General features: G+C 41.4%; 1 protein-coding gene across 1 annotated transcript; it reads left to right on the forward strand.

The window, feature by feature from the left end:
* Nucleotides 1-8,768: 8,768 nt before the first annotated feature.
* Nucleotides 8,769-9,284, forward strand: LOC138906207 (uncharacterized). The gene has a single exon (XM_070194737.1). It carries the CDS (start codon nt 8,769-8,771, stop codon nt 9,282-9,284), a length of 516 nt encoding a protein of 171 aa, XP_070050838.1.
* Nucleotides 9,285-23,578: the final 14,294 nt, after the last annotated feature.

Genomic DNA, 23,578 nt, shown 5'->3' on the forward strand with positions numbered 1-23,578 from the left:
TAAGTTCTTAATTCTGAACTAATTAATATACAACTTGTTCGCGTGCATTTGTTGCTTACATGTGGAGGCCGACTTGAGCCATTTATTGTATTTATGTGCAGTCCTACATGTTTTGAATGTCGCTTAGATTTATCATTTTTCGAGCAACCTAAGTAAAGTCTAGAACCATCCAAATAGAGGTCCAAAACCTCCTGGACCATAGACAAGGAACGGGTAGCGCACGCATAAGGCACGATTTAGAATTAACTAGTGAGCTTTAGGTAATAACTTAGAGATAGTAATCGGGTAGTATGAGATGACAGTCTTTACCCGCTGAATAATACGAGCAACACCCCATCTATAGGGAGTTACGGAGTATTATTTATATTGCACGGGGTGATCCTTTAGGCTAATAAAAACATAGGACCCCCCCCCCTTTATCTTTGAATCAAGTGTTTGTATTTACTCAAAGACTTTGGTAATCAAACTTCCCAAACTCCTTGTTTTATCAGTCTTTGTTTGTCTGACTAATTCATATAATTCAAGTTCGGCCGGGACCCACAGTTGTGGACCTCGAAGAGTGCCTAACACCTTCTCTTTGAGGTAATTTCGAGCCCTTACCCGATCTCTGGTGATGCAAACTACTCAAACCCGAGTCATATGCAAATAAGTGATGTAACGCACCTTAAACCGTTAGGTTGCGACTCTCCTATTTTAATACCTCCTTTAAAAGAGTTGTCACATATCGAGGACCACTTTTCGAGAGAGAGAAAAATAGGGCACGACAGCATGGCGACTCTGCTGGGGATTTACACTTAGGCTCTTACCATAACAAACTTGGCTCATGTGAATTAGTCTTCTCTGATAAACGTGTTTCCTTGTTCTTTTATTATTTTGTTGCTACATGAATATCCCGCCCCTGTTTCCTTTTTCATTGCTGCATGCACACCCTTTCCCTTATTCCCCCTCTATTTGAATTCGTATGCAAATCCCTTCCCTTATTTTGCTCAAATTGGCTCTAACATGCGTGTTCTTTTTTTAGTCACACTTATTTGCTCCAAGTCGCCTTTTAAATTGCTACACCATGTCTTTCCCCACCTTTATTCCCTCGCTTACTTTATTACAACTTTCATATTGCGCGAATTAACTTCTTTTTGTTTTCCTTTCTTTTCATGTCTTTACATTTCGTTTTAATATTGCATTTACTGTCTTCATCATACAAAATATTTGACAACGTGTTGTTTATATTTGCATAAAGCATGCTCCACATCATATTCCACTTGTACCCAATTAATACCATAGCGACGCTTGATGAGTGTCTGCACTCTTCCGAAATCACCCTTTAAATTTAGAAAGGCTTATTTGTGGTAAAACTAGTCGATAAACGGTGCAGTCAACGGTTTCGTGCCTTTCCCTCTCAAGTTTTCCGCTTGAGGGTACCAGTCTAAACTTTTCTGGAAACTCCACTCTAATATTAACTGTGCATGCATCATATCCAAACCTAGTATGGGTTAGAACATTGTCCGCGTGATAACCCGGTAAGCCAAGCCTTGTCCAAAGTCCGCCGGAATTTCCGTAATCCCAATGGATACCATCACGATATGTGCATTATTTGGAGAAAACATGACTGTATGTCAATCATTAATGTGTAAATAGTCAAATTCGGAGGGGGAAATGGCTAACTTTATTTGTTTTGCAGAAATGAGGCATGAAGTCCCCAGGTTCGGCATGGTTCAAAATATCCCACCTTTGCTGCTGGATTGGTGGAAAAACCTCTTACCAAGTGACAAAAACCATGTAAAAAGAGTCCTCAGGAATCTACCCTCTTTATTAGAGATTCTGCCAAACAATGCATTAATTGAGGCCACCACCATGTTTTGGGATGAGAAGAGAGACGTCTTCTATTTTGGCGACATAGAAATGACTCCTCTTTTAGTGGAAATAGGAGGCTTTGCTGGACTCCCATGGGATAGCCCTGGTTTGTTGGTACCGAAAAACCGTACTTCCCGAGGTTTCTTGAAAATGATGGGTTTCAAGAAAAATGATGAGTTACTCTATCTGAAGAAGTCTTATATGCCATTTGAGTTTCTTTATGAGCGTTATGGGCACAACAAGTCATATCGCCTTTACCATGATGAACTTTCCATTACCTCTTTGGGTTGGACATACCACCGGATTTTTGTATTCATTGTCTATTTTCTGGGAATGCTGATATTTTCGATGAAGGGAGAAAGGATCCACACTCACCTAGCTATGGTCGCTAGGACTTTAATGGAGGGAATTGAGGGGCAAACTTACACCATTGTCCCTATGATCTTGGCTGAGATGTACCGGGTTTTAGACCATTGCAAAAAAAGGTATAGGCATTTTGAGGGTTGCAATCTGTTGCTGCAGGTATGGTTGTTAGAACACTTTCAGAGAGGTGAATTCCGTCAAGAACTTCTGAGACGACCATGGAATGACCACATAGCCTGTCATCATCCGAAGAGAATGACTTTTATCCCAAACAGGTTTGCACAACCAGGAAATGTTATGAGATGGGTATGTTTCTTCAGCAATTTGACTGATGAAAAAGTGCATTGGATGTTCGAATAGTTCCCTAGCAGCGAATTCATCATCGGGTTATGAGGCAAGCTGGGAGAAAGCAGGTTATACCTTGGGTTTCCAACATGGTCCAGTACAAAGCAGACTTCAAGGGAAACACCATTCTATTCAAGTTCGAGGCACAAAAAATGTGGCATCAAAAGATCATTGTGCAGAAAGATACCATCGAGCCAGATCGGTATCACGCCGACCATGTGTACTTATACCCCTCATGGTTGGTAGATGATATAGCGGGAGATGTCAAGCCAGGGATTAATCTGAGGAATAGGGTCATAGACGACACTGCTAAGGCACAAGTCAAATACAGGATATTGCGCATAAGTGTTTTCAAATCTGAAGCCAGACATTTGGAACAACACAAAGTGGACATGGAAGCAATCAACGAGTGGAAAGGAATCGCCACTAAATCAACAGAGAGGTTGGAATATTTGGATCAGGGGTTGATGGAGCTTGAGGTAAAGATGGGGAAAAGGATATCAGACTGTCAGAATGCAGAGGGCAACGAAGGAGGGCATCTAGCAAGGGCTTATCTACTGTTGGACATGCGCGACCTGGGGAAACTGATTGATGGAGCCAAGAAGGCCAAGCATGGAGAAGGTCCCTCTGGGACCAAATATATTAGGAATAATGTTTTATTTGCTTTCTAGACTCGTTTAAGACTTTGATTGTAATAAGGCAAATGCCATTAGTAACTCTTTATAATTATTGTCGTTTTAGTAGAGGTTTGGTTCATTTATCACATTAATGAAATGACGCAATTATTGGCATCAATTTTCTCCAAATCTATATGTCGCTTAGGCCTACCTCGGGCATAATGGTTACCTTTTTGTTTTTCTTTTCTTTTGTTTATTCCCATTCCCCAAGGTTGGTTCGTGCATACTGCCATCCTCAGTATATCATACCAGATCTAGAGGTCCTCCACCTCCTCCTTCTCCTCCAAGTGATCCCAAAAACAAAGGAAAAGCTAAAATGGATTATATGAGCGGTATCATAAAAGACAACGCTACACATACAGAGAATGTTGAAACTTCAGATGGCCGGAGTACTCCGGCACAGAACGACTTAGTCTTACAGTTAGAACAGAAAATACTGGAGTTACAAGGGGAACTTGAGTAGGTCCGGAATTTGGCAAACCTTTCCCTCACCCTAAACGTCCCCAACCTTAACCAACAAAACACAAACGCACAAACCCGGTACCTCCCCAAAACACACAAAATCAAAAAAATTGTTCCGCACCACATCAATACGCCACACCTCCTCAAAACCCCAACAATCTGCCAGTACCAACCCCTCCACAACATCATCATCATCCGACCCAGTATCCACAAACCACCACCTACCACACTCCTCAAAATGCAACACAGCCTACTCATGACCCGCAAAACTCAACCAATGACCACCATTACGCCCAGATTCTCGGAGTTCACCAAAGCAATCCCATATATATGGAAACCTTACCCCATACCCCACAGCAGACCCTATACATACCCGAATCCGGCGAGAAGGACCTGCTCATCAAAAACATGGTGGAGGAACTCAAGAAACTTACTGGGAGAGTTCAAAGTGTCGAAGGGGGCAAAGGCATTGAGGGTTTGAATTATGAAGATTTGTGTATTCAGCTAGATGTAGAACTGCCAGAGGGTTACAAACCTCCTAAGTTCGAAATGTTCGACGGGACTGGCGATCCGAATGTGCATTGAGAACGTATTGTGACAAACTTGTAGGGGTTGGAAAGGATGAAAGAATCCGCATGAAGCTGTTCATGAGAAGCCTCATTGGAGACGCCCTATCTTGGTACATCAGTTAGAAACCAAAGAAATGGGTTAATTGGGTGAGCATGGCATCAGATTTCATGGATCGGTTTAGGTTTAACACAGAAAACGCACTAGACGTTTTCTACATTCAGAATCTCAAGAAGAAGCCAACGAAAACTTTTCGCGAGTATGCTACTCGGTGCAGGTCGGAAGTTGCAAAAGTAAGGCCAGCACTGGAAGAAGAATAGATGAATAAGTTCTTCGTCAGGGCTCAGGATCCGCAATACTACGAAAGACTCATGGTTATTGAAAACCATAAATTTTCTGACATCATCAAATTGAGGGAAAGAATAGAACAAGGGATCAAAAGCGAAATGGTGGAAAATATTAAAGCACTCCAAGCCACAAATAAAGCTTTGCAGTCAGGAGGTATCTCCAAGAAGAAAGAAGCAGGTGCGGTGATGGTAGCCCAAGGTCCAAAGTCTCCTCTTACATACCAAACACTCCCACCCACATATCAGCCTTCACCTCCCAGATACAAACAACCTGCCGCCACTTACCATACCTATACACCCAACCAACATACTACAACTCACCACCAGCCCGCCAAAACTACCAAAAACCTAGACCAAATTTTGACCGCAGATCACCCAGACAGTACAACCCAATTGGTGAACCCATAGACCAATTGTACGAGAGAATGAAGGTTGTCGGTTATATCACTCCCATTCCCGTTGTTGCTATGGAAAACTCTCCCCAGTGGATTAATCCAAATAAGACATGTGTCTATCACTCAGGCATGAAGGGTTATACTATCGATGAGTATCGTACTTTGAAGGATAAGATTCAGACATTAACTAACACCAAAGTCATACATGAAAATGAGGATGCACCCAATGTCCGTAATAATCCTCTCCCGGATCACAGGGGTGGAGGGGTAAACGTGATAGAGACCGATGAAGAATGGGACTCAGAGGGGTCAATTGGACTCATTCGAGAAGGGGATAATCCTGAAACATCTCCAGTCACTCTCACACCTATCATGGTACAAACTCAGGCACTAATTGAAGTTGAGGTAGCTGCACCAACTCCGTTTGAGGTTGAAGTAACAACACCCTTCACCGTGATGGTAGCACCTACACCGTCCTATCAGTCTAATGATATACCATGGGATTATGTTGCAAAAGCAAGAAGGAAAGGAAAGGTAAAAATGGAAGAAACAGGTGCAGCGCAAGGCATGACCAGAACTGGTAGAATTTATACACCCGAGCATTTGGAAGGAATGAGCAAAGAAGCAGCCTCTAAACCGCCTGTCATTGAGACTGGTCCAGATGATCTTTGGAGAAAGGTGCATGCAAGAGAGTATTTTGTGGTTGATCATCTGAACAAAACCCCTGCTCAAATATCCATTTTATCATTGATGCAAAACTCTGAGGCACATAGGAATGCCCCGATGAAGGTATTGAATGAAGCCTATGTACCCAACAACATCACCGGCGGGGAGATGGCCAACATGGTAGGGCAAGTGTTGGAAAGCCACAGGATCACTTTTCATGAAGACGAGCTGCCACCAGAAGGACTAAGTCACAACAGGGTACTGCATATCACAGTGCAGTTTGAGGACAAGTTCGTTGCCAGAGTCCTGATAGATAGGGGTTCGAGTCTTAACATATGTCCACTAACTACTCTGAAAAGATTGGGTAAAGGCATGCACGAGATACGAGCAGGACATATGAATGTGAAAGCATTTGATGGGTCTCAAAGGGCCACAATTGGGGAAACCAACCTGAGCCTACACATGGGCCCAACCTGGTTTGATGTTGAGTTTCAAGTGTTGGACATATCTGCTACCTACAACCTATTGTTGGGATGACCTTGGATACATGTCGCTGGGGCCGTAACTTCTACTCTACATCAGGTCGTGAAGTTTGAGTGAAACCATCAGGAAGTGAGCATCCATGGGGACAGAAGTAATCCCATTTACACCAGTCAAACTGTTCCGGTCATCGAGAATAGAAGGAAGTTGGGTGGAGAAAATTACCATCGCATCGAGCGCATCAACGCAATTGAAAAGGATAAATGGTGGAGCAGTAAGATAGAAGGCATATTGGCATGAACATGGTATGAGCCTGGCAAGGGTCTCGGTAAGAATCTCCAGGGAATCACCAAACTGATACAGCTAAAGCGTCACAGCACAACTTTTGGGCTTGGGTACGAATACACCCGGCACGAGTATCAGAATTGGTCGCCACCATGGCGTGGTCCTTATTACCCTCTAAAGCAACCAGTACCACATTTGAGCCAGTCATTTCATCAAGCCGACATGATGTGGGAGTCCGAAGAAAATGAAGTTCAAGCTGGCATAAGGAATATATTTTTGGATGATGAAGACATGGATTGCAGTGCGAATAGTTGAGGAGGAGGAGGAGGAGGAAGGCCTTATTATTCAGGCCATGGAGAAGGGAGCTATTCTTAAGAACTGGACTGCTGCACCATCAAGGGCCCGTCGAGTTCCTGGGTAGCCTGGCAATTAGCATCATTTATTTTAAAAGCAATTTTATGAGCATTTAAGACATTTTCAGTATTTTATTTTAAGCATATTTTGTTTTGAAATAATTGCTCGAGTCATCGAGCTGTACTTGTTTGACGTTTTCAAGATTTATCTAATGCATTGTTATTTTTAGTATTTATTATTATTCTTTACATTTTTCTCTAAATCATTATTATTACCTATCCCGATGAACTTACGACTGTGACATGTAATGAGATAACGCAACATAAGGATAATGATTCAGAGGATCTGGAAGAGGATATAATACCCAAGGAAATTGTCAGAGAAGTGGAAAATTTTGAAAACAAGCCTAAGTCCAATTTGGATGAGACTGAAATAGTTAAGTTGGGAGACTCCGAAAGGAAACTCGTGTAAGCATTCACCTATCACCGTCAGAAAAGGCAAAGTACGTCCGGTTCTTGAAGGAGTATGAGGATGTTTTTGCATGGTCCTATGATGATATGACTGGTTTGAGCACGTCTATAGTGGCTCATAAACTACCTACCAACCCTATGTATCCGCCTGTAAAGCAGAAGCTCAGAAAATTCAAGACAGATATGAGTCTGAAAATAAAGGAGGAAGTCACCAAGAAGATCAAAGCCAAGATTCTCAGAGTGGTTGAATATCCGACCTGGTTGGCTAACATCGTGCCAATTCCAAAGAAAGATGGAAAAGTCAGAGTGTGTGTCGACTATCAGGATTTAAACAGAGCAAGTCCCAAAGATGATTTCCCTTTGCCCAATATACACATACTAATCGACAACTGTGCCAAGCATGAACTCCAATCCTTTGTGGATTGCTTCGCGGGATATCATCAGATCTGGATGGATGAAGAGGATGCCGAAAAGACAGCCTTTATTACACCATGGGGAGTGTATTGCTACAAAATGATGTCGTTTAGCCTAAAGAATGCTGGAGCCACTTATATGAGGGCCATGACAACCATTTTTCACGACATGATACACAAGGAGATAGAGGTATACGTGTATGACGTCATCATCAAATCCAAGAGAGACACAGATCATATAGCAGATTTGAGGAAATTCTTTGATCGACTCCGAAGATACAACCTGAAACTGAACCCCGCAAAGTGTGCCTTCGGGGTCCCCGCTAGAAAGCTGCTAGGATTCATTGTCAACCGTCGAGGAATTGAGCTAGGCCCGTCAAAGGTCAAGGCTATCCAAGATTTGCCACCTCCAAAGAACAAGAAATATGTGATGAGTTTCTTGGGGCGTCTCAATTACATCAGCCATTTCATAGCACAATTAACTATGATTTGTGAACCGATTTTCAAAATATTAAAGAAATACGTCGCGACAAGTTGGACTGAAGAATGCCAGAAAGCCTTTGACAAGATCAAGGAATATTTATCCAAACCACTTGTTCTGGTCCCACCAGAACCTGGGAGACCTCTGCTACTCTATTTATCTGTACTGGATGGGGATTTCGGCTGTGTCTTGGGACAACACGATGAGATGGGAAGAAAGGAACATGCCATATACTATCTAAGTAAGAAGTTCACACCCTATGAAGCACGGTATTCTTTGTTGGAGTGCACCTGCTGCGCTTTGACGTGGATAGCTCAGAAGTTGAGGTACTACTTCTGTGCCTACACCACGTATCTCATATCAAGAATGGATCCGTTAAAATATATCTTCCAGAAACCCATGCCTACGGGAAAGTTGGTAAAATGGCAGATACTACTGAATGAGTTTGACATCCTTTATATAACTCAAAAGGCAGTCAAGGGGCAAGAGTTGGTAGATCATCTGGCAGAAAATCCTGTGAGTGGAGAATACGAACCACTGAAAACATATTTTCCCGATGAAGAGGTATCATTCGTAGGATAAGATATCACCGAAACCTATGACGGTTGGAGAATGTTCTTCGATGGAGCTGCAAACTTCAAAGGAGTAGGAATTGGAGCAGTTTTAGTGTCAGAAATAGGTCAACACTATCCAATATCCGCAAAGCTCAGTTTTCCTTGTACTAACAATATGGCAGAATATGAGGCCTGCATCTTTGGGCTTAAGTTGGCCATTGACATGAACGTTCAGGAATTGGTGGTAATTGGAGATTCAGACCTTTTGGTACATCGGGTTCTAGGAGAATGGGCTACAAAGAATACCAAAATATTGCCATATTTATACTACGTACAAGAGTTGATGAATAGGTTCACAAAAATAGAGTTCAAACATGTTCCGAGAATCCAGAATGAGTTCGCAGATGCGTTGGACACTCTATCTTCCATGATACAACACCCAGACAAGAATTTCATCGATCCTATTCCAGTAGGAATCCATAATCAGCCAGCTTATTGTGCTCATGTTGAAGAAGAAACTGATGGGAATCCATGGTTTCATGACATCAAAGAATACTTGGCAAAAGGAGAGTAGCCGGAGCACGCAAATCATATTCAGAAATGCACACTCCGAAGATTGTCCAACCATTTCTTCCAAAGTGGAGGAATTCTGTACAGAAGGACTTCAAACCTAGGGTTATTATGGTGTGTTGACGCCAAAGAAGCTTCCAAACTACTCAAAGAGATACATGTCGGAGCTTGCGGACCACACATGAATGATTTTGTTTTAGCCAAGAAGATATTAAGAGCAGGATATTTTTCGATTACTATGGAAACGGACTGTATCAGGTATGTTCAAAGGTGTCATCAGTGCCAAATACATGCAGATATGATACGAGTGCAACCCAATGAACTCAATGTAACAAGTTCACCTTGGCCTTTCTCCACTTGGGGATGGATGTCATCGGTCCAATCAAACCCGCCGCTTCAAATGGGCACAAGTTCATTCTAGTGGCCATAGATTATTTCACAAAATGGGTTGAAGCCGCATCTTACAAGGCTATAACTAAAAAGATCATCGCAGATTCCATTATGGATCATATTGTCTGTCGATTCGGGGCACCGGAATCAATCATCACCGACAACGCCGCCAACCTTAACAATGATTTAATGAAATCCATGTGTGAAACCTTCAGGATCAAGCATAAGAATTCCACAACATACAGTCCACAAATGAATAAAGTTGTGGAAGCCGCCAATAAGAACATCAAGAAGATATTAAGGAAGATGGTAGATAATCACAAACAATGGCATGAGAAGTTATCATTTGCCCTACTTGGATATCGTACCACGGTTTGCACATCAACTAGGGCAACTCCTTATTTGCTGGTCAATGGCACTGAAGTCGTCATTCCCGCCAAAGTAGAAATTCCTTCTTTGAGAATCATACAAGAGGCTGAACTCAGTGATGCAGAATGGATACAAAGTCGTTATGAGCAAATGGCTCTCATTGACGGAAAAAGAATGAACGCAGTATGTCACGGTCAACTTTACCAGAACAGAATATCCAGAGCTTTCAACAAAAGGGTCAGGCCTAGACAATTCACACCAGGGCGGTTGGTGCTAAAGTGGATCTTCCCGCATCAAGATGAAGCCAAAGGGAAATTTTAACCCAATTGGCAAGGGCCATACATGATTCACAGAGTGCTAACAGGAGGAGCGCTCATACTCGCGAAGATGGACGGAGAAGTTTTGCCAAAACCTATCAACGCAGACGCAGTCAAGAGATACTATGTTTAGATTGTTTACATTTCTTCATTTGATGTAGCTGAACTACGCTTGACCTGATTCCCGTTTAAGAGGGGATACATAGTTAGACCTGTGGGTTCGGTCACAACTCAATAAAGTCTTCATTTTTACCATGGTCAGAAACTGGGGCAGAATTTTAAGGAGGATCCTTAAAATTCCATAGCAAGTCCAGCCAACATCGTCATACACGGAACAACCAAAGTATTGCACTTAAACTGGGGCAGAATTTTGAGGGGCAATGTCTCTAAAATATGTCACAGTCATTGATTCGTCTAACTCAGTCGATATTGCATACTACTATATTTTAAATAACTACATTCATCAAATGCACGCATTTCTTTCGAAAAACTTTATTTCTATAAACAACTAGATGTTACCCAGGGTGACTTAAACAGGATCTCAAGACAGGAGCACATGCAAAGCAAAAGACAAAAGCGCGAACCAACCTTCCCCTGTACAACTCATAATTTTTCTTTGGATGTAGGAACAATACGACAATAATATCTACAGACACGTCAGGTCACCACCTTCAAGATAGCGGATTATCTATCCCAAACAACTTCAGCTAAGAAACACTCTACTATCACTCATCGTTTTCCTTACATCGAGACTAAGCATTGTCTCTTATCTTTGTATAAGGCTAAGCATCACCTCCTTAATTGCATAAGGATAAGCGATGCCTTTCCTTGCATGAGACTAAGCATTGTCTCCTTTCTTTGCATGAGACTAAGCATTGTCTCCTATTTGCACGAGGCTAAGCATCGCCTCCTTAACTGCATAAGGCTAAGCCCTGCCTCCCTAATTTCATAAAGGCTAAGCACTGCCTTTCCTTACATCGAGACTAAGCATTGTCTCCTATTTTGCATGAGGCTAATCCCTACCTCCCTAATTGCATAAGGCTAAGCGATGCCTTTCTTTGCATGAGACTAAGCATTGTCTTCTTTCCTTGCATGAGACTAAGCATTGTCTCTTATTTGCACGAGGCTAAGCATTACCTCCTTAACTGTATAAGGCTAAGCCCTGCCTCCCTAATTGCATAAAGGGTAAGCATTGCCTTTCCTTACATCGAGACTAAGCATTGTATCCTATATTGCATGAGGCTCAACCCTGCCTCCCTAATTGCATAAGGCTAAGCACTGCATTTCTTGCATGAGACTAAGCATTGTCTCCTTTCTTTTTATGAGACGAAGCATTGTCTCCTATTTTGCATGAAGCTAAGCACCGTTTCCCTTACTTGCATGAGACTAAGCACTGTCTCCTATTTTGTATACGGCTAAGCACTGCATTTTCCTCAAGATTAAATACTATCTCCATTATGCTATTTAAGACCTAGCACTGTCTTCTATTCGCCTGCGGCTAAGCATTGCCTAAGCTCTATTTTCGTTTTACATAGGACAGCATCATATCTTTGCATTTCATAGGCTGAAACATCGCCATCTTTGTCCAAATGAGTCATAGTCCAAAGGCATCATCCTCATATCCAGAAGACACCATTCCATGGCCTGAGGATCTCTCAGTATGGCACATCATTATTCAAAGGCGTCATGGTTCAGAGGCACCATTTTCATGGCCCGAGGACATCATTTCATAGCCTGTGAATCCCCTATCACATGATTCATGGCCCAGGACGCCATGGTCTAAGGACATCATCCTCACCGTCCAAAGATAACTTTCATGGTCCAAAGGGAATTTACATCATGTCTAAATTCTCGTAATAATCCATATATACTTATGTGCATCGTGTTTAAGTTTTGCAGGTAATCCAAGAAGTAATCGTTCTCCTAACGGGAGCAACCTTCGCTCTGGTTTCCGTTTAACGTTCATATCCTGCAATTATTTCAAACGCAACCAACCACCATGAGTTACCCACTTTTACTTGATAACCGTTCAGATACTTGTTTTGAGATACATCCATAACATTTCAAGATTCACATTCATGATTTCGCACAAATTCATCTGATATTGTCCTACCCTAAAAGAGCCCCTTCCGAAGCATACGACTATTCTTATAACAACTCCATCGGTTCAGTTCACTGTTGGATCCAGAACTACACACGACCTGATTCCCATAACACCAGGGATATGTAGGCAACTCATGAGCCAGAGTTCGGCCTCTATTTTTTACATCTCCCCATTCGGTCAAAATCGGTCATCAGTTCTTTACCCGACAACTCTTTCATCATTCCCGGGTAAAGAGGGGCAGCTGTTGATACCCAATTTTACCCTCATATTTTCTCAAACAGTATATATATTTTCAAAATATCACTTTGTGTCATTACTTAGTTTACAAGCATTTTCTATAATTTCCCATAATTTTTAAAGCTCAAAAATTAATTTCTTTCTATATTTTATTATATAAATATCTAATAATTATCCTTTAAAATTATTTTGGGATGAATTATGTACCTAAAATTATTATTTGCATCCATAATACATATTTCAAATATTTTCACTTTATTTTGTAATTACAATGGTATTTTAAGCTATTTGCGCAATCTAACTTTATAATCCCCTACCTCTACTTATAACCCCTCAACCCCAAACCCTAACTTTATTTTACCCATCCGCCCCCAAATCCTCTCGAAACTTCTCTTCTCCTTACAAACCCTAACTGTCGCCTCCCCAATCTTCTCCAAATCCGAGTAAATCATGGATTCTCTTTGTGATTTATTTGCCTTTTACGTGTTATCTCGTTGTTACTTGCAAGATTATGGTGTTACTTGATACTTGCCTAAACATGGCAAGTACTACCTCTCTGATTCTGTCCGAATGAGTCCTATTTCTTGAATCTGGACCTTATTTCATCTACACATGTCTGATTCTACACTGTGTGAGTCCGATTTTGTTTGGATTTCTGCTGATTTACACTGTCCCAAAAAAATTAGGGTTTATCGGATTTTTCTCTTAAATCGATTTCAAATTAATTTGCATGTTGTCTTCCCTTATTTGTTGCTTAATTTACTGTGTTTCCTTATGTGCTTGCTCTATTTTTGACTACTATATAAACCCCTCCCCACCCCCCTTTGAGGCAAACTGGAATTGCTAGACTTTCACTAAAAATTAGAGCTATTACTCTATTGTTCTCTTATTCTCTTGTTCTATACTCTGATTCTTGGCCGGCTGAAAGCCAAGGCTACCAGATTTTGATTTTTTAATTTTTCTTGGTGCGAGCACTGCCCGGGGTTCATTCGAAGCCCTTGGGAACTCTGACGCACTAAGATTCTGGGTTCTCGCTCTTTGATTGATATTCAAAGTATTGTGGAGTTGGTTCTTTCATATTGTCTATTTTTCTCAATTGATAACTGGTAAGTCTTTTGGTTTTTACAATTTTGTTCTTCTGTGCTCACGATTTGCATACTCTTACCTCTGCAATTCGTGACCTAATGTGTTTTGGGCTATTTTTGTGTGCATCTTTGTTAGTTTTGCACTTGTCTCGAACCTCTTTAGCATTTGATTTTAAATAAAGCTACCAGTTATGAGATAGGTTATTTGAATATGTTTCACATAAATAATTTAGACCCTCTTAAGCTTAATGTGTTGGTACCTGAATGTCTATATTTGTTGTTTGACATGAGTTTGTTTTTCCCACTCTATTCTGCATTCCTGTAATGACTAACTCGCATCTGTAATATGTTCACTGTTAACTATGATCTGCTCCCCTGCTAGTTTTGAAACTTCATCATGTCTTTGTTTGCTGAATCTCATATCCTTTAGTGATTATTTGAACCTTTAGAGTAGCTATCTCAACTTGTGTTTTCTCACCATGTTTGATATTGTTTAGCTTCATGATGTAAGTTAACATGTCTGTCTTTTGATATTGAAATGGATACTTAACATGATTTGGGCCCCCTAGGTTCTAATACTTCAAGTTAATGCTCTACTTCAGACTCGTTTAGTATTATGCACCTTTGTATGTCAATCTTGTAATGTCAAAAACTTTGATGCCCTTGTCTTTCGCAAAAAAAAAAGTTTTTGCCCAATATGCTAAGTGTTTGAATTTGTGATAACAACCTGCTCTTTGAGTTTTGTGATTCTCTTTGCTTGTATGTCACCTTTGTCATGTCTGCTTTCTAAAAAATACAAATGCAACTCTTCAAATTCTGCCCTCTTGATCACTATTCCCTCACTCTCATTTGTTACCTACACTATTTTGAATATATCACTCTTCCCAGGCTGAAAGTCAAGGCCACTAAGACATCTCTATTGACCACCCTAGTGTGAGCACTGCTTGGGGTCCATTTGAGACCTTTGTGAACTCTCACACACTAGGATTTGGGGTCTTCTAGCCACTCTCTTTACTATTTGAGACATGAGCTATCTCTGACACTCAACTCTTTCTTCCTACTGCCCACTGAATATATGTAAACTGGTTGGTTTGAGTGATTCAATGTCCGGGTAATATTGGTCAATCTAGGGCTGTTTGGTTTGGCTTGAGTTCTCCTATGGTTTCTAGGTTGTGCTGATGAATATAGTTCCCTGTTGGGAATCTGGGTATGTTATGTGGGAGTTGTTGAAGGCCCAGGCAATGCTGGGTATTTCCTTTTGGGCATGTTGTGGCCTACTGTCATTGTTTGTACAATAGTTTGTAATCACGTTTATCATTGGGTCTGTAATAACTCTGTAATGAACAATTAGGTTGATAGTGAAACTGGGGAACGTGTATACTCTGATATTTGCATGCAAGGGTAGAAAACATGCCCATAGGATTCCTATGATTTACTTGTTATCCGACTTATTGTATATGCCATTTTACTTCCACTGGTAGAAATCATGCCTTTAGGAAACTCACACACTCACATAACTTGTCTGCCATCAGAGCACTGATGTAAACTCTCTATTTATTCTACCGCTATGTGCTACTAGACAACACACAGAAAATAAATGCCAGTGAACTTTCTTTCGATTTGTATGATTATAGCATACTCATTAGATGCCCTGCATATATGATCTCACTAGCTTATGTTCTATTTTCACCTAGAAGTCATGCCTATAGGACCTTGACTGATCAATCAGCTATTGTTACTATTATTTCTCCACCCAGATAACATGCTCATAAGAGGTGAAGTGTTATAAAATCAAGGTTTGATTGTCAATTGTTAGAGATCCTGCCTATAGGATACTGTAATTCGCTTAATGTTGTTTATCCCCTTGTCAAGGCTGGGTTCCCAGAACTATTTTTGTTTGCTTAACTATGCCACTATTAGATATCATGTATGTAGGACAATGTCACCTTTCTAAAACTGGTATCTAAAACCAGCCTTAACAGCAAATGGTTTACTGCTTCCTCATCTAAGCCACTAGAAACAACAGTGTCATATATGCACGTTTGAATCCAAGATCATATAGAAATCATGTCTATAGTAATTTATGTTCTTAATTCTGAACTAATTAATATACAACTTGTTCGCGTGCATTTATTGCTTACATGTGGAGGCCGACTTGATCCATTTATTGTATTTATGTGCAGTCCTACATGTTTTGAATGTCGCTTAGATTTATCATTTTTTTAGCAACCTAAGTAAAGTCTAGAACCATCCAAATAGAGGTCCAAAACCTCCTGGACCATAGACAAGGAACGGGTAGCGCACGCATAAGGCACGATTTAGAATTAACTAGTGAGCTTTAGGTAATAACTTAGAGATAGTAATCGGGTAGCATGAGATGACAGTCTGTGCCCGCTGAATAATACGAGCAGCACCCCATCTTGAGGGAGTTACGGAGTATTATTTATGTTGCACGGGGTGATCCTTTAGGCTAAAAAAAATATAGGACCCCTCCTTTATCTTTGAATCAAGTGTTTGTATTTACTCAAAGACTTTGGTAATCAAACTTCCCAAACTCCTTATTTTATCTGTCTTTGTTTGTTTGACTAATTCATATAATTCAAGTTCGGTCGGGACCCACAGTTGTGGACCTCGAAGAGTGCCTAACACCTTCTATTCGAGGTAATTTTGAGCCCTTACCCGATCAATGGTGATGCAACCTAGTCAAACCTGAGTCATATGCATATAGGTGCCTTAACGTACCTTAAACTGTTAGGTGGCGACTCTCCTCTTTTAATACCTCCTTTAAAAGAGTTATCACACGTCGAGGCCCTCTTTTCGAGAGAGAGCAAAACGGGGCACGACAGCTTCAAGTGTATTTTACCTCGAAGGCATTTTTGATTCCGAGCATAGATTCTTCCGGAATCAATACTTTAATATGAGGGTTTTTATAAGAGAGGGCCCTCTTATGTTTACGGTGCTCTTGAAGAGGATGTCTCTTGTTCATTATGGCACTAACATTCGAAGTACTTATTTAACTTTCAAATGACAAAGTTTATTCATCGTTCAGACAAGAAACAAGATATAAATAAAAGGATTTCATTTTATTCCTTCTATTTTCAAAAAATACATAAGCATTTGCTATGCTGAAAAGAAATTGCCATTACTTGTGGCTATCTTGTACAACTTGTTTTTACAGGGCTGGATGCGTAGTCCCCAGTCCCGATGATACGTTTATTTTTTGGATTTTCGTTCCCCGGTTGAAGTGGCAGTCGTTGTTGTCGTATCCTCATATCATTCCCCCCAAAGTTCAAATGCGAAGAGTGTGAATTGGAACACTGGAAGTCTTGTATCTTCGAAGATTCCACTAATGAACTGCTAGATAATCCTCAACTTGGTAACACAACTTTACTTCCCCTCGGGAGTTTATGATATCGAGCGAAGGAAAATCTAACAATCCTCTAGTGGTTTGTGCTCGTGAACGGTGGGGTAACCTTTATTCGGTAGCAAACTTAACTTCCCAGTGGGAATTTACTATCGAACCAAAGATTATCTAACTACCCCCGTGTGTAAGCTTGCTTGTTTGCCTTGCTATCAAAGGTCTTATTGTTGCGATCTTCGTAGTATGCTCTCTGTTTCTGCCTCATTAAAAACCTTGCCAGAAAAACCCAATTGGGACAAAAACTGAACTAAGGGAAAAAGAGTGTAGCACATACTTTCTGCTTGAATAATGTTCATCAGCAATAATATCTTTTGAGGTATGCCACGTTCCAGTTGCTAGGCAACTTGTCTCCATTCTGGTTCTCCAACTCGTATAATCCTTTCCCAGTGATAGCTGAAATCTGGTAGGGACCTTCCCACGTTGGACCTAGCTTCTCCGTGTTGAGTTCCCGGATATTTTGGGTTACTTTCCTCAGAACCAAGTCTCCTAATTTGAAATAACAGAAGTTGGCTCTTCGATTGTAATACCACTCCATTCTCTTCTTTTGAGCTACCATTCTTATATGTGCCAAGTCCATGCTTTCATAAAGCAATTCCAAGTTGATTAACATCACTTCGTTATTCGATTCTTCATATGCCCAACAATATCTCAAAGTGGGTTCACCTACTTGCACCGGGATTAGGGCTTCAGCGCCGTACACAAGGGAAAAATGAGTCTCTCATGTATTCGATTCGGCCGTTGTTCGGCAGGCCCATAGAAATCCGGGTAATTCTTCGGGCCATTTGCCTTTTGTCGCTTCCAACCTTTTCTTGAGGTTTTTAATAATTACTTTGTTTGTTGACTCCGCTTGACCGTTTGCACTCGGATGATAAGGGGAAGATGTGATCCTCTTTATCTTCAAATCTTCGAGGAACTTTGTAACTTTTGCACCGATAAACTGCGGCCAATTATCGCATGCTATTTCTTTTGGTATTTCAAATCTGCAAATTATATTTTCCCATAGGAAATCGACCACTTCGCGTTCTCCGATGTTCTAATAAGGACCTGCCTCCACCCATTTAGAAAAATAGTCAGTCAAAATTAAAAGAAACCTTACCTTTCCGGGAGCCGGTGGCAGTGGTCCGACAATGTCCATCCCCCATTTCATGTATGACCATGGGGACAAAACCGAATGTAAGGGTTTTGCCAGTTGGTGTACTAGTGGTGTGTAGCATTGGCACTTATCACATTTTCGTAGGAAGTCTTTAGCGTCTTGTTCCATGTGAGGCCAGTAATTTCCTGCCCGTACCAACTTTAGCACCAAAGAATTTGCACCCGAGTGATGGTTGGATATCCCTTCATGGACTTCTCTCATGACATAATTAGCTTATGGCGCTCCTAAGCGTCGGACCAGTGAGCCTTGGAAGGATTTTTTATAAAGTTGGCCTCTCTTGAAGCTATAACATGCAGCTTTGGCGTGTAACGCCCGTGATGCTTTGGGGTCTTCGGGCAATTTCCCGTGCTCGAGATAGTTGATTATTTCATTTCTCCAGTCCCAGACCAGACTAGTTTAATTTTCCTCAAAATAACCATCCGTATCCAGAACTGAGCTCATCCGTTGTACTACCATCCCAGATTCTGATTCCTTTATTTCTGTCGATGATCCTAAGTTTGCTAATGCATCCGATTTTGTGTTAACCTCCCTCGAGATGTGAGTAATTGACCAATCCTGAAATCGAGCCAAAATAGCCTGGACCTTTACCACGTATTATTGCATACGTTCTTCTTTGGTATCAAAGATCTCGTAGATCTGATTTACCACCAACTGCGAGTCACATTTAATTTCGATAACCTGGGAATCAAATCCCTAGGAAAATTCGAGCCCTGCAATCAAAGCTTCATACTCTACTTCATTGTTAGTTAAAGTGATCGTTCTGATGGCTTGCCTTAGGGTTTCCCCCGAAGGAGTGATTAAGACTATTCTGAGTCCAGACCCTTTTACGTTGGAAGCTCCATCCGTAAGTAAGGTCCAGACCCCCGATGTCGATTCCAACACCATTACTGCCTCCTTGGTTGTGAGAGGCAGCAGTCCCGGACTAAATCGGCCACGAAGTCAGCTAAGACTTGCGACTTAATTCTAGTCCTTGGTTTATATTCTATGTCAAACTCACTCATTTTGACGGCCCATTTATCCAATCTGCTTGAGAGCTCGAGTTTATGGAGGATGTTCCGCAAAGGAAAAGTAGTCACCATAGCTATCAGGTGACATTGGAAGTAGGGCCTCAACTTCCAAGCGACGACTATAAGAGCTAAGGCCAGTTTCTCCAAATGTGGGTAGCGAGTTTTTGCACCCGTTAAACTTTTGCTAACGTAATAAATGGGAAATTACATACCTTCGTCCTCCCGGACTAAAACCGCACTTACCGCAACTTTCAAAATCTCGAGGTAGACTAGCAATGTTTCACCTTCTTTTAGTTTTGAGAGAAATGGAGGGCTTGATATGTACTTCTTAGGATCCCTCAGAGCTTGTTGGCACTCCGGTGCCCATTCGAAATTCTTCTTCTTTTTGAGCAGTGTGAAGAAGCGATGACAATTTTCTGATGACTGGGAAATGAACCTACTCAAAGTCGTTAATCTTCCTGTGAGACTTTGGACTTCATTTACGTTCGATAATTGATACGGGATATCCTCTATGGCCTTGATTTTGTCGGGGTTTACCTCTATTCCCCTTTGCGAGACTAGAAACCCCAGAAACATACCAAAACTAACCCTGAACGCACACTTCTCGGGATTAAGTTTCATGTTATGCTTCCTCAGGATGTCGAATGTTTCTTTCAAATACTTAAGATGGTCACCTACATTCAATGACTTAACGAGCATATCGTCTATATAAACTTCCATAGTCTTTCCTATTTGCTTTTCGAACATCTTATTTATGAGTCGTTGATAAGTGACTCCAATGTTTTTCAACCCGAAGGGCATTACATTGTAACAATATGTACCGAAATTCATTATAAACAAAGTTTTTTTCCTAATCTTCAGGGTTCATATTGATTTGGTTGTACTCGGAATAAGCATCGAGGAAACTTATCAACTCGAGCCCGATCGTGGCATCAATCATTTGATTGATATTTGGCAGTGGGAACGAGTCTGTCGGGCACGCCTTATTAAGGTCTTTATAGTCTATACACATGTGAAATTTATTGTTTTTCTTAGGAACTAATACTACATTGGCTAGCCAGTCCGTATATCTTACCTCTCGGACCGAACCGATTTTAAGTAAGCGGGTTACCTCTTCTTTGACGAATTTATTCATGGCCTCGGCAATAGGGTGTTTATTTTGTCTTACCTGAGGTACGTGGGGATCCAAACTCATCTTGTGCATGGCTATATTCATTGGGATACATGACATATCCTCGTGCGACCACGCAATACAATCAACATTAAATTTAAGGAATTCAATAAAACCAGACCTGAGCTCCTAGTGCAGTCATGTCCCCAAATGGAACTTTCTTTCTAGGAATTGCTCGAACAATGCAACTTGCTCCAGTTCCTCCCGCCATGGACTTTGTTGCGTCCGTTTCTTCTGAAACTTTGAAAATATCTCGGTACCTGATATTGTTCTGATGACTCCGCTTCCGGGCTATCTCCTTCTAGCTCGGGAGTAGGTGCCGGTTCCTGTAATTGCTATGTTGTATGTTCCTTCCCATTACTACTAGAAACTGAGATTGCATTTATCTCCCTTGCTGCCGGTTGATCACCTATTATCTGCTTAATTCATTCGGGCATTGGAAACTTTAACAACTGGCGATATGTTGAGGGTACAACTTTCATCTCGTGTAACCATGGCCTTCCCAGGATGATGTTGTATCCCATGTCACAATCTACTACTTCAAAAAGAGTTGTTTTCATTACTCCTTCAACATTCGTGAGCAGTAAAATCTCTCCCCGGGTCATTAGTTGAATCCAACGAGGAGCTTTGTTGTCGGAATAATGCTTCCGGTGAGTTTAGCTTGCTCCAATACTCTCCATTGTATGATATTAGCCGAACTTCCTAGATCCACTAGAACACGTTTAATCTTAAATCTAACACATTTAAAGAAATTACCGGTGCGTCGTTGTGTGGTAACAACAATCCATCTATGTCCTCCTCTATGAAAGTGATATCGTCTTCCCAGAGTCTTTTACTATGAGTTATTGATACTTTCATCTTCTTCGCTGCCGAAAAGGTGACCTCGTTAATCTCATTCTCTCCGAAGATCATATTGATCGTTTGGCATGGGGGGTCTTCCCCTGATTTTGAAGGTTCCGCGTTGTCTCTATTACGACCATATTTGTTCTTAGCTTGGTCACTCAAGAATTCTCTAAGGTGACCATTCTTCAATAGTGTTGCCACCTCCTCTCGGAGGTGTCGGCAGTCCCTTGTTCGGTGGACGTTCTTCCCATGGTATTCACACCATAAGTTGGGATCCCTCTGTTTGTAATCGAATCTCATAGGTCTCGGGAATCGTGCTTCTTTTATGTTTCTCATGGCTGACACCAACTCCACTATACTGACGTTGAAGTTATATTCCGATAACTTGGGGTAAGAAGGATCCCGAGACCCCGACATCTCTTTATCCTGGAGTGATCTATTTTTTCGACCGCGATTGGTCCCCCTGTCAATGATAAACTTGTTTGCTGTCCGGAAGTTTCTGCCATGACATTCGGTCCACTCGTAGGGCAAAAATCGGCCCCTTGAAGTTCGTCTGTTCGCGTCGTAGTCATCCTTCGATTTTTCTCCACTCTTCTCCCGTCCTTTTGCCGACAATGTGGAACTGACCTTGTCATCTTCGATCCTTATCTTTGACTCGTACCGATTGTGGACATTTGCCCAAGTTGTTGCTTGAAACTCAAGCAGGCTCTCTTTCAGCTTCCAGAACGCACCTGAGCTTCTCAGATTCAATCCTTTGGTGAATGCTTCAGCTGCCCATTCATCCGGAACAGCCGGGAGCAACATTCTTTCTTTCTAGAACCGGGTAACGAACTCTCATAGTAATTCGGATTCTCCTTATGCGATCCTGAATATGTCGGCCTTCCGAGATTGTACTTTTCTGGCACCAGCATGAGCCTTGATGAAAGAATTCGTGAGCATCTCAAAGAAATCTACAGAATGTTCGGGTAACAATGAATACCACGTTAGGGCTCCCCTCGTGAAAGTTTCTCCAAATTTCTTTAGCAGCACAGATTCAATTTTGTGAGGAGCTAGATCATTTCGTTTTACCGTTGTTGTGTAGGTGGTAATATTCTCCTGTGGGTCTGAAGTCCCGTCATACTTTGGCACTTCAAGCATTTTGAACCACTTTGGGATTAGTTCTGGTGCCGCACTTGGCTTGTACGACAATTGAGTATACTTCTTCGAGTCCGGGCCTTTCAATATTGGTGGCGCGCCCAGGATTTGGTCCATGCGGGCGTTTACTTCTCTCATAAACCGTAAAATTTCATTTTTGAACGGGTCGTTCTCGTTGTTGAGACTGGATATGCTCCCTCAGCCCCGTCGGAGCCAACTTCACCCTTGGGAGTGTTGTTGTTGACTCTCTACATTGTTTGGTTTGCGGGAACACCGGGAGGAATTAGATCTCATCTGTTTGCGTTATTCGAAGCCCCCGATAGTGCCTACTTCAGTTCTGTCATAACCTGATCATGCCGCGTGAGATGGCCTAGAATGATTGTATGTTGCTCTCGTAGGACCCTAACTGCATCCACGACATGCTCCTCATCAGCATCATCAAGATGTGTCTCTCGAACCTGTCGAGGGTTCTGCCTGTCATGCACCAGCGTGGCATCATTTCCCTCATTGCGGGTGTCACTGATTGAATCCTCGAAATGAGGATGATCCCCTCGAATTTTTGGGTTGTACGTGTTGTTAACATTGTTATCTACCATTTTCTTTTGTGATTTTTTTTCTAAGACCAAATAATCAAATCGCGTTAGTAAAAAAGGCAAGGATCAATTTAATTGCACGGTTGTCTAGGCCCCACGGTGAGCGCCAAACTGTTTATCCGTAAAACGGTACAGTTGAATTTATACATAGTTTCTACACAAGTGAACTAATTTGACCCTGAAATAATGCAATAATTGAAGAAATGTACAATACTTAGCTTTGAAATATAGATGAAACAGCAGAGATGACAGTTACGGGAACAAGGTCTCCGAGCACAGCAATGATGAGATAACAAAGCAAGAAAGTAAGATTGTATTAAGCTTTGTATAGAATATAATATCAGTTTAGCCAGAAAATTCGCCTTCCTTACAATGATAATTGAGCTCACTATTTATAGCTATGTCTAGGGAAGGAGGTCATAGGATTGTGTCCTCCTTTAATATCAATTATGAGGGTCATTAATGAAGAAATAA

Source organism: Nicotiana tomentosiformis, chromosome 1 (assembly GCF_000390325.3).
Source record: "Nicotiana tomentosiformis chromosome 1, ASM39032v3, whole genome shotgun sequence".
In the NCBI taxonomy this organism is placed as follows: domain Eukaryota; kingdom Viridiplantae; phylum Streptophyta; class Magnoliopsida; order Solanales; family Solanaceae; genus Nicotiana; species Nicotiana tomentosiformis.

Bases quoted from the DNA above. Each gene is read 5' to 3' on its own strand.
- LOC138906207 (XM_070194737.1), top strand. From the start codon at position 8,769: ATGTTCTTCGATGGAGCTGCAAACTTCAAAGGAGTAGGAATTGGAGCA.